Source organism: Oncorhynchus mykiss, chromosome 13, assembly GCF_057628025.1.
Source record: "Oncorhynchus mykiss isolate SJ-2025 chromosome 13, ASM5762802v1, whole genome shotgun sequence".
Taxonomy (NCBI): Eukaryota; Metazoa; Chordata; class Actinopteri; order Salmoniformes; family Salmonidae; genus Oncorhynchus; species Oncorhynchus mykiss.
Genome location: NC_143034.1, coordinates 4,014,650 through 4,027,500, shown reverse-complemented (window position 1 = coordinate 4,027,500; position 12,851 = coordinate 4,014,650). Strand labels below are relative to the sequence as shown.

Here is a 12,851-nt window from a genome sequence, read left to right as displayed (position 1 = left end):
ACACAGGAGAGAAGGCTGCTGCTAGCTGCTAGCTCACTAACACTGTAGGTGACTATAACACAGGAGAGAAGGCTGCTGCTAGCTCACTAACACTGTAGGTGACTATAACACAGGAGAGAAGGCTGCTGCTAGCTGCTAGCTCACTAACACTGTAGGTGACTATAACACAGGAGAGAAGGCTATTGCTCGCTCAGAGACACTGTAGGTGACTATAACACACCCTCTCTCTGTCTAACCTCTGAACCCTAACCCTCTCTCTGTCTAACCCCTGAACCCTAACCCTCTCTCTGTCTAACCCCTGAACCCCAACCCTCTCTCTGACTAACCCTAACCTCTACTCTGTCTAAACCCTCATGTGGATAAGAAGTTGAAGGTATACCACAAGTTCAGCATCAGCTAAGATTTGAAACCATTCAGATCATGTAATCTGATAAATTCCCCTCAGCAAATCAACCAGAATAATGATCTTAAACCGTCAAACAAAGGCCTTATTATTAGTGATGTGCACTTCGTCAACGACTAGAGCTTTTAGATTTACTCTTTTAAACGACTCCAGAGTCATGATTCATTTGACCGACTCCAGAGTCATGATTCGTTTTACTGACTCCAGAGTCATGATTAGTTTTCACCGACTCCAGAGTCACGATTCGTTTTTTTCGAGTGGCTCGTTCATTTTAGTCGTTTGTTTGACCTGACGGCAGCAATGAATTCTTCAGCAGCAGGATTAATACGCGCTCCTCCGGCTCAGAGGCTCCAGAGACTCAGAGACTCCAGAGACTCAGAGACTCAGAGACTCCAGACTCAGAGACTCCAGAGGCTCCAGAGACTCCAGAGACTCAGAGACTCAGAGACTCCAGAGACTCAGAGACACCAGACTCAGAGACTCCAGAGGCTCCAGAGACTCAGAGACTCCAGAGACTCCAGATACTCAGGGACTCCAGAGACTCAGACACTCCAGACTCAGAGACTCCAGAGGCTCCAGAGACTCCAGAGACTCAGAGACTCAGAGACTCCAGAGACTCCAGAGACTCAGACACTCCAGAGACTCCAGAGACTCAGACACTCCAGAGACTCCAGAGACTCCAGAGGCTCCAGAGACTCAAACACTCCAGAGACTCCAGAGACTCAGACACTCCAGAGACTCCAGAGACTCAGACACTCCAGAGACTCCAGAGACTCCAGAGGCTCCAGAGACTCCAGAGACTCAGAGACTCCAGAGACTCCAGAGACTCAGAGACTCAGAGACTCCAGAGACTCAGAGACACCAGACTCAGAGACTCCAGAGGCTCCAGAGACTCAGAGACTCCAGAGACTCCAGATACTCAGGGACTCCAGAGACTCAGACACTCCAGACTCAGAGACTCCAGAGGCTCCAGAGACTCCAGAGACTCAGAGACTCAGAGACTCCAGAGACTCCAGAGACTCAGACACTCCAGAGACTCCAGAGACTCAGACACTCCAGAGACTCCAGAGACTCCAGAGGCTCCAGAGACTCAAACACTCCAGAGACTCCAGAGACTCAGACACTCCAGAGACTCCAGAGACTCAGACACTCCAGAGACTCCAGAGACTCCAGAGGCTCCAGAGACTCCAGAGACTCAGAGACTCCAGAGACTCCAGAGACTCCAGAGACTCCAGAGACTCAGACACTCCAGAGACTTCAGAGACTCAGACACTCCAGAGACTCAGAGACTCCAGAGACTCAGACACTCCAGAGACTCAGACACTCCAGAGACTCCAGAGACTCCAGAGACTCCAGAGACTAAGATACTCAGACACTCCAGAGACTCCAGAGACTCAGACACTCCAGAGACTCCAGAGACTCAGAGACTCAGACACTCCAGAGACTCCAGAGACTCAGACACTCCAGAGACTCAGACACTCCAGAGACTCCAGAGACTCAGACACTCCAGAGACTCAGACACTCCAGAGACTCAGACACTCCAGAGACTCCAGAGACTCAGACACTCCAGAGACTCAGACACTCCAGAGGCTCCAGAGACTTAAACACTCCAGAGACTCCAGAAACTCAGACACTCCAGAGACTCAGACACTCAGACACTCCAGAGACTCAGAGACTCAGACACTCCAGAGACTCAGACACTCCAGAGACTCAGACACTCCAGAGACTCAGACACTCCAGAGACTCAGACACTCCAGAGGCTCCAGAGACTCAGACACTCCAGAGGCTCCAGAGACTCAGACACTCCAGAGGCTCCAGAGACTCAGACACTCCAGAGACTCAGACACTCCAGAGACTCAGACACTCCAGAGACTCAGACACTCCAGAGACTCCAGAGACTCAGACACTCCAGAGACTCAGACACTCCAGAGGCTCCAGAGACTCAAACACTCCAGAGACTCCAGAGACTCAGACACTCCAGAGACTCAGACACTCAGACACTCCAGAGACTCAGAGACTCAGACACTCCAGAAACTCAGACACTCCAGAGACTCAGACACTCCAGAGGCTCCAGAGACTCAAACACTCCAGAGACTCCAGAGACTCAGACACTCCAGAGACTCAGACACTCCAGAGACTCAGACACTCCAGAGACTCAGAGACTCAGACACTCCAGAGACTCAGAAACTCAAACACTCCAGAGACTCCAGAGACTCCAGAGACTCCAGAGACTCAGACACTCCAGAGACTTCAGAGACTAAGACACTCCAGAGACTCAGAGACTCCAGAGACTCAGACACTCCAGAGACTCAGACACTCCAGAGACTCCAGAGACTCCAGAGACTCCAGAGACTAAGAGACTCAGACACTCCAGAGACTCCAGAGACTCAGACACTCCAGAGACTCCAGAGACTCAGAGACTCAGACACTCCAGAGACTCCAGAGACTCCAGAGACTCAGACACTCCAGAGACTCAGACACTCCAGAGACTCCAGAGACTCAGACACTCCAGAGACTCAGACACTCCAGAGACTCAAACACTCCAGAGACTCCAGAGACTCAGACACTCCAGAGACTCCAGAGACTCAGACACTCCAGAGACTCCAGAGACTCCAGAGGCTCCAGAGACTCCAGAGACTCAGAGACTCCAGAGACTCCAGAGACTCCAGAGACTCCAGAGACTCAGACACTCCAGAGACTTCAGAGACTCAGACACTCCAGAGACTCAGAGACTCCAGAGACTCAGACACTCCAGAGACTCAGACACTCCAGAGACTCCAGAGACTCCAGAGACTCCAGAGACTAAGATACTCAGACACTCCAGAGACTCCAGAGACTCAGACACTCCAGACACTCCAGAGACTCAGAGACTCAGACACTCCAGAGACTCCAGAGACTCCAGAGACTCAGACACTCCAGAGACTCAGACACTCCAGAGACTCCAGAGACTCAGACACTCCAGAGACTCAGACACTCCAGAGACTCAGACACTCCAGAGACTCCAGAGACTCAGACACTCCAGAGACTCAGACACTCCAGAGGCTCCAGAGACTTAAACACTCCAGAGACTCCAGAAACTCAGACACTCCAGAGACTCAGACACTCAGACACTCCAGAGACTCAGAGACTCAGACACTCCAGAGACTCAGACACTCCAGAGACTCAGACACTCCAGAGACTCAGACACTCCAGAGGCTCCAGAGACTCAGACACTCCAGAGGCTCCAGAGACTCAGACACTCCAGAGGCTCCAGAGACTCAGACACTCCAGAGACTCAGACACTCCAGAGACTCAGACACTCCAGAGACTCAGACACTCCAGAGACTCCAGAGACTCAGACACTCCAGAGACTCAGACACTCCAGAGGCTCCAGAGACTCAAACACTCCAGAGACTCCAGAGACTCAGACACTCCAGAGACTCAGACACTCAGACACTCCAGAGACTCAGAGACTCAGACACTCCAGAAACTCAGACACTCCAGAGACTCAGACACTCCAGAGGCTCCAGAGACTCAAACACTCCAGAGACTCAGACACTCCAGAGACTCAGACACTCCAGAGACTCAGACACTCCAGAGACTCAGAGACTCAGACACTCCAGAGACTCAGAAACTCAAACACTCCAGAGACTCCAGAGACTCCAGAGACTCCAGAGACTCAGACACTCCAGAGACTTCAGAGACTAAGACACTCCAGAGACTCAGAGACTCCAGAGACTCAGACACTCCAGAGACTCAGACACTCCAGAGACTCCAGAGACTCCAGAGACTCCAGAGACTAAGAGACTCAGACACTCCAGAGACTCCAGAGACTCAGACACTCCAGAGACTCCAGAGACTCAGAGACTCAGACACTCCAGAGACTCCAGAGACTCCAGAGATTCAGACACTCCAGAGACTCAGACACTCCAGAGACTCCAGAGACTCAGACACTCCAGAGACTCAGACACTCCAGAGACTCAGACACTCCAGAGACTCCAGAGACTCAGACACTCCAGAGACTCAGACACTCCAGAGGCTCCAGAGACTTAAACACTCCAGAGACTCCAGAAACTCAGACACTCCAGAGACTCAGACACTCAGACACTCCAGAGACTCAGAGACTCAGACACTCCAGAGACTCAGACACTCCAGAGACTCAGACACTCCAGAGACTCAGACACTCCAGAGACTCAGACACTCCAGAGGCTCCAGAGACTCAGACACTCCAGAGGCTCCAGAGACTCAGACACTCCAGAGGCTCCAGAGACTCAGACACTCCAGAGACTCAGACACTCCAGAGACTCAGACACTCCAGAGACTCCAGAGACTCAGACACTCCAGAGACTCAGACACTCCAGAGGCTCCAGAGACTCAAACACTCCAGAGACTCCAGAGACTCAGACACTCCAGAGACTCAGACACTCAGACATTCCAGAGACTCAGAGACTCAGACACTCCAGAAACTCAGACACTCCAGAGACTCAGACACTCCAGAGGCTCCAGAGACTCAAACACTCCAGAGACTCCAGAGACTCAGACACTCCAGAGACTCAGACACTCCAGAGACTCAGACACTCCAGAGACTCAGAGACTCAGACACTCCAGAGACTCAGAAACTCAAACACTCCAGAGACTCCAGAGACTCCAGAGACTCAGAGACTCAAACACTCCAGAGACTCAGAAACTCAAACACTCCAGAGACTCCAGAGACTCCAGAGACTCCAGAGACTCAGACACTCCAGAGACTTCAGAGACTAAGACACTCCAGAGACTCAGAGACTCCAGAGACTCAGACACTCCAGAGACTCAGACACTCCAGAGACTCCAGAGACTCCAGAGACTCCAGAGACTAAGAGACTCAGACACTCCAGAGACTCCAGAGACTCAGACACTCCAGAGACTCCAGAGACTCAGAGACTCAGACACTCCAGAGACTCCAGAGACTCCAGAGACTCAGACACTCCAGAGACTCAGACACTCCAGAGACTCCAGAGACTCAGACACTCCAGAGACTCAGACACTCCAGAGACTCAGACACTCCAGAGACTCCAGAGACTCAGACACTCCAGAGACTCAGACACTCCAGAGGCTCCAGAGACTTAAACACTCCAGAGACTCCAGAAACTCAGACACTCCAGAGACTCAGACACTCAGACACTCCAGAGACTCAGAGACTCAGACACTCCAGAGACTCAGACACTCCAGAGACTCAGACACTCCAGAGACTCAGACACTCCAGAGACTCAGACACTCCAGAGGCTCCAGAGACTCAGACACTCCAGAGGCTCCAGAGACTCAGACACTCCAGAGGCTCCAGAGACTCAGACACTCCAGAGACTCAGACACTCCAGAGACTCAGACACTCCAGAGACTCAGACACTCCAGAGACTCCAGAGACTCAGACACTCCAGAGACTCAGACACTCCAGAGGCTCCAGAGACTCAAACACTCCAGAGACTCCAGAGACTCAGACACTCCAGAGACTCAGACACTCAGACACTCCAGAGACTCAGAGACTCAGACACTCCAGAAACTCAGACACTCCAGAGACTCAGACACTCCAGAGGCTCCAGAGACTCAAACACTCCAGAGACTCAGACACTCCAGAGACTCAGACACTCCAGAGACTCAGACACTCCAGAGACTCAGAGACTCAGACACTCCAGAGACTCAGAAACTCAAACACTCCAGAGACTCCAGAGACTCCAGAGACTCCAGAGACTCAGACACTCCAGAGACTTCAGAGACTAAGACACTCCAGAGACTCAGAGACTCCAGAGACTCAGACACTCCAGAGACTCAGACACTCCAGAGACTCCAGAGACTCCAGAGACTCCAGAGACTAAGAGACTCAGACACTCCAGAGACTCCAGAGACTCAGACACTCCAGAGACTCCAGAGACTCAGAGACTCAGACACTCCAGAGACTCCAGAGACTCCAGAGACTCAGACACTCCAGAGACTCAGACACTCCAGAGACTCCAGAGACTCAGACACTCCAGAGACTCAGACACTCCAGAGACTCAGACACTCCAGAGACTCCAGAGACTCAGACACTCCAGAGACTCAGACACTCCAGAGGCTCCAGAGACTTAAACACTCCAGAGACTCCAGAAACTCAGACACTCCAGAGACTCAGACACTCAGACACTCCAGAGACTCAGAGACTCAGACACTCCAGAGACTCAGACACTCCAGAGACTCAGACACTCCAGAGACTCAGACACTCCAGAGACTCAGACACTCCAGAGGCTCCAGAGACTCAGACACTCCAGAGGCTCCAGAGACTCAGACACTCCAGAGGCTCCAGAGACTCAGACACTCCAGAGACTCAGACACTCCAGAGACTCAGACACTCCAGAGACTCCAGAGACTCAGACACTCCAGAGACTCAGACACTCCAGAGGCTCCAGAGACTCAAACACTCCAGAGACTCCAGAGACTCAGACACTCCAGAGACTCAGACACTCAGACATTCCAGAGACTCAGAGACTCAGACACTCCAGAAACTCAGACACTCCAGAGACTCAGACACTCCAGAGGCTCCAGAGACTCAAACACTCCAGAGACTCCAGAGACTCAGACACTCCAGAGACTCAGACACTCCAGAGACTCAGACACTCCAGAGACTCAGAGACTCAGACACTCCAGAGACTCAGAAACTCAAACACTCCAGAGACTCCAGAGACTCCAGAGACTCCAGAGACTCAGAGACTCAAACACTCCAGAGACTCAGACACTCCAGACACTCCAGAGACTCCAGAGACTCCAGAGACTCAGACACTCCAGAGACTCAGAGACTCAAACACTCCAGAGACTCCAGAGACTCAGACACTCCAGAGACTCAGACACTCCAGAAACTCAGACACTCCAGAGACTCAGACACTCCAGAGGCTCCAGAGACTCAAACACTCCAGAGACTCCAGAGACTCAGACACTCCAGAGACTCAGACACTCCAGAGACTCAGAGACTCAGACACTCCAGAGACTCAGAGACTCAGACACTCCAGAGACTCAGAGACTCAAACACTCCAGAGACTCCAGAGACTCCAGAGACTCCAGAGACTCAGAGACTCAAACACTCCAGAGACTCAGACACTCCAGACACTCCAGAGACTCCAGAGACTCCAGAGACTCAGACACTCCAGAGACTCAGACACTCCAGAGACTCCAGAGACTCAGACACTCCAGAGACTCCAGAGACTCAGACACTCCAGAGACTCCAGAGACTCAGACACTCCAGAGACTCCAGAGACTCAGACACTCCAGAGACTCCAGAGACTCAGACACTCCAGAGACTCAGACACTCCAGAGACTCCAGAGACTCAGACACTCCAGAGACTCCAGAGACTCAGACACTCCAGAGACTCAGAGACTCAGACACTCCAGAGACTCAGAGACTCAGAGACTCAGACACTCCAGAGACTCAGAGACTCAGACACTCCAGAGACTCAGAAACTCAAACACTCCAGAGACTCCAGAGACTCCAGAGACTCCAGAGACTCAGACACTCCAGAGACTCCAGAGACTCAGACACTCCAGAGACTCCAGAGACTCAGACACTCCAGAGACTCCAGAGACTCAGACACTCCAGAGACTCCAGAGACTCAGACACTCCAGAGACTCCAGAGACTCAGACACTCCAGAGACTCAGAGACTCAGACACTCCAGAGACTCAGAGACTCAGAGACTCAGACACTCCAGAGACTCAGACACTCCAGAGACTCAGAGACTCAGAGACTCAGACACTCCAGAGACGCAGACACTCCAGACACTCCAGAGACTCAGACACTCCAGAGACTCAGACACTCCAGAGACTCAGACACTCCAGAGACTCAGAGACTCAGACACTCCAGAGACTCAGACACTCCAGAGACTCAGAGACTCAGAGACTCAGACACTCCAGAGACTCAGAGACTCAGACACTCCAGAGACTCAGAAACTCAAACACTCCAGAGACTCCAGAGACTCCAGAGACTCCAGAGACTCAGACACTCCAGAGACTCCAGAGACTCAGACACTCCAGAGACTCCAGAGACTCAGACACTCCAGAGACTCCAGAGACTCAGACACTCCAGAGACTCCAGAGACTCAGACACTCCAGAGACTCCAGAGACTCAGACACTCCAGAGACTCAGAGACTCAGACACTCCAGAGACTCAGAGACTCAGAGACTCAGACACTCCAGAGACTCAGACACTCCAGAGACTCAGAGACTCAGAGACTCAGACACTCCAGAGACGCAGACACTCCAGACACTCCAGAGACTCAGACACTCCAGAGACTCAGACACTCCAGAGACTCAGACACTCCAGAGACTCAGAGACTCAGACACTCCAGAGACTCAGACACTCCAGAGACTCAGACACTCCAGAGACTCAGAGACTCAGAGACGTGCTCCGACCACCAACAGTCTGTCATGAGGGGAAATACATGCTGCGGCAGGCAGCATAGAGAAGAAAAAGATGTTTACAACTGATCATTGATCGCATGGCGCAAAAAAATGAATGCAATTAATGGATTATTGAATGTTACGATGGACGCAGCTTTGGTGGAGAACCAAAACATACACAGCCTCTGCTCAACAAACTCAAACTCTAAGCCTTTGTCTCCCGGGTGGAGCAGTGGTCTAAGGCACTGCATCTCAGTGCAAGAGGCATCACTACAGTCCCTGGTTCAATTCCAGGCTGTATCACAGACGGCCGTGATTGGGAGAGCCATAGGGCGGCGCACAATTGGCCAAGTATCGTCCGGGTTTGGCCGGGGTAGGCCGTCATTGTAAATAACAATTTGTTCATAACTGACTTGCCTAGTTTAAATAAATAATAATTTAATACCGCAGTTGGCGAAGGTCCTAATCACACTGGCGGCAGTCAAGCATTCCGCCAAGAGTCGTTCACAACGAGACTTCGTTTCAAAGGTATCAATAAATAATCGTATTTGTGTGCCTTGCAATCACAAACGCACAATGTTTGGAGCTCAGTCTTAAAAGACAGCTCCAATAAGCCCCCTGTGGTGAACGAGAGGCTTGCAGAGTCATGATTCTGTCCAGGTTATAGATTATCGTTCGCTGGCAGGAGGTCCTACGTGCTCTGGGCATTACTGAAACAAATTAACCAAATGAGTCAAAAGATGTGTTATTTTTGTCTGAGTTGAACAGATCCGAGTCAGTAGCTTCCATCACTTCTTAATGAAAGTTGATCTATTGTTTCTCAGGACAAGTAATAACATGCCTCTCTCCACCTGAACCCCTCCCTCTCCACCTAAACCCCTCCTCCCTCTCCATCTAGGCCCCTCCTAAACCCCTCCCTCTCCACCTAAACCCCTCCTTCCTCTCCACCTAAACCCCTCCTACCCCTTCTAAACCCCTCCCTCTCCACCTAAACCCCTCCCACCCCCTCCCTCTCCCTCTAGGCCCCTCCTACCCCTTCCAAACCCCTCCACCTCCGTCTAGGCCCCTCCCTCTCCTACCCCTTCCAAACCCCTCCCTCTCCGTCTAGGCCCCTCCCTCTCCCTTATAGGCCCCTCCTACCCCTTCCAAACCCCTCCCTCTCCCTCTAGGCCCCTCCCTCTCACCCAGGAGACGGTCTGTATGCATCGTACTATCTTCAGCAGCAATTTGCCGAAGCAGCCTGGTGGGAAGGCGGAAGCAGAGTGCTGTATGCAGAGACACAGCAGGTAGGCAGGGGCTAACTTGTGGTCGTCTCCGCCCGGCTCGATCAGAGACATGATCCTGCTCACCAGGGCGTCCTCGTGGGCCTGACGGAATTAAACGATTCAGTTCAGTTAAACTCAACTGAATAAACATTGGGGCAACTATTCCTGGACTTCCAAAGTGACATCACAGGATAAATACATTCACTGATTCCTTTATTTACCTGTTCAAAGTCCAGCTGTAGGCGTCTCTTCTGGTTCTGTCCCGCCAAGATCGTCGTTACGACACCTGTCCCCCCCGCCCCCCCGCCTTGGGGTTTCACCAGGTGCGGTTTGAAACTGCGCCTGGCGGGGGGGCCGGTTTGGGAGGACAACGCCCCCCTGTCCTTTAACAACGAGCCACACGTCTTACAGGTCCCCCCCCCCTCCGTCCCACCCTCCGTCTCCACCCCCCCTCCCCCAGCCTCGTACAGCTGCCCCAGGGTTCGGAGGCGTGCCAGCGTCTGGGCGGGGAGGGGTTTGGCACCCGTTGGGTCCTTATACAGGAAGATGTAGTGGGCTCCGAACGACAGGAGGTCGCCGTGGCGGAGCTGGGTGGATTGCTCGCACCGGGAGAAGTTGACCAGGACCGTCGCGTGGGGGATGGGCTCCACGGCAACGCAGGAGCGGTCGTCCCCGGTGACTGCGGCGGCGGCTGCTGAGGGGTTGTTGTTGTTGTTGGGGGTGCTGCCATGGCGACGGGGGGCAGGGACCCGGTGGAGGCGACAGTGGAGTGGCAGGATGTCAGGAGAGGACAGGCAGATGTTTGGACGGGCTGACGGGGTCTCCTGACCCACAGTGTGCTGCTCTCTGTTCAACAGGTACACCAGGCAGTCCTGGAATATATAGCACAATATATACACAGTGTGCTGCTCTCTGTTCAACAGGTACACCAGGCAGTCCTGTCTGTCTGTCTGTATCATATATCCCAACATGCATCAGTCAGGTAGTGTAGTTGGTACCTGTCTGTCTGTCTGTATCATATATCCCAGCATGCATCAGTCAGGTAGTGTAGTTGGTACCTGTCTGTATCATATATCCCAGCATGCATCAGTCAGGTAGTGTAGTTGGTACCTGTCTGTCTGTCTGTCTGTCTGTATCATATATCCCAGCATGCATCAGTCAGGTAGTGTAGTTGGTACCTGTCTGTTGTATCCCTGCAGCAGCAACAGGTGAGGGGACTGGTACAGGGAATGTCTCACCCCTCCTCCCCCCGCTCCTCCCCCCTCTCCCTCCTTCCTCCTGGTCGTGGCCCCCCCTTGACTCCCCCTCGTCCTCAGAGGTCCCGGCAGGGTGGAGTAGTAACGCTTCGGCTCGTCTGCACCCCCCAACTGATTAGTACAGGGGACACATCGGTTTCAATTAGCATAATAATATATATACAAATCTAATAACATTTAACAATTAAATCAGACATATTCCATGATTACATTCAATATAATAACAATATATAACACAATATATATATATATATAGGCTTTGATTAATATAATAACATTTAACAATTAAATCAGACATATTCCATGATTACATTCAATAATAATAACAATATATAACAGAATATATATATATATATAGGGTTTGATTAATATAATAACATTTAACAATTAAATCAGACATATTCCATGATTACATTCAATATAATAACAATATATAACACAATATATATATATATATATAGGCTTTGATTAATATAATAATATTTAACAATTAAATCAGACATATTCCATGATTACATTCAATAATAATAACAATATATAACAGAATATATATATATATATAGGGTTTGATTAATATAATAACAATATATAACCGAATATATATATATATATATATATATATATATATATATATATATATATAATATATATAGGCTTTGATTAATATAATAATATTTAAGCCTCAGACACAGTCATTAATAGCAATACCCCAGTGAATTAGTTGGAGAAGGTTTTAATAATTATAATGGATGTAATTAACATAATATAACCCAACATGTACAGCTCCTGGAATAGAGACAGCTAGCTGGATAGTTATATAATATAACCCAACATGTACAGCTCCTGGAATAGAGCCAGCTAGCTGGATAGTTATATAATATAACCCAACATGTACAGCTCCTGGAATAGAGCCAGCTAGCTGGATAGTTATATAATATAACCCAACATGTACAGCTCCTGGAATAGAGCCAGCTAGCTGGATAGTTATATAATATAACCCAACATGTACAGCTCCTGGAAAAGAGCCAGCTAGCTGGATAGTTATATAATATAACCCAACATGTACAGCTCCTGGAATAGAGCCAGCTAGCTGGATAGTTATATAATATAACCCAACATGTACAGCTCCTGGAATAGAGCCAGCTAGCTGGATAGTTATATAATATAACCCAACATGTACAGCTCCTGGAATAGAGCCAGCTAGCTGGATAGTTATATAATATAACCCAACATGTACAGCTCCTGGAATAGAGCCAGCTAGCTGGATAGTTATATAATATAACCCAACATGTACAGCTCCTGGGATAGAGCCAGCTAGCTGGATAAGAGCCAGCTAGCTGGATAGTTATATAATATAACCCAACATGTACAGCTCCTGGAATAGAGCCAGCTAGCTGGATAGTTATATAATATAACCCAACATGTACAGCTCCTGGAATAGAGCCAGCTAGCTGGATAGTTATATAATATAACCCAACATGTACAGCTCCTGGAATAGAGCCAGCTAGCCGGATAGTTATATAATATAACCCAACATGTACAGCTCCTGGAAT

General features: G+C 50.3%; 1 protein-coding gene across 1 annotated transcript in view; it reads right to left on the bottom strand.

The window, feature by feature from the left end:
- radil (Ras association and DIL domains) overlaps nucleotides 1-12,851 on the bottom strand; it is an 86,526-nt gene that overhangs the window by 45,979 nt on the left and 27,696 nt on the right. Inside the window, 3 exon segments of the mRNA XM_090194744.1 lie at nucleotides 9,962-10,144; nucleotides 10,264-10,914; nucleotides 11,221-11,409. Coding sequence (XP_090050870.1) covers nucleotides 9,962-10,144; nucleotides 10,264-10,914; nucleotides 11,221-11,409 — 1,023 coding nt within the window.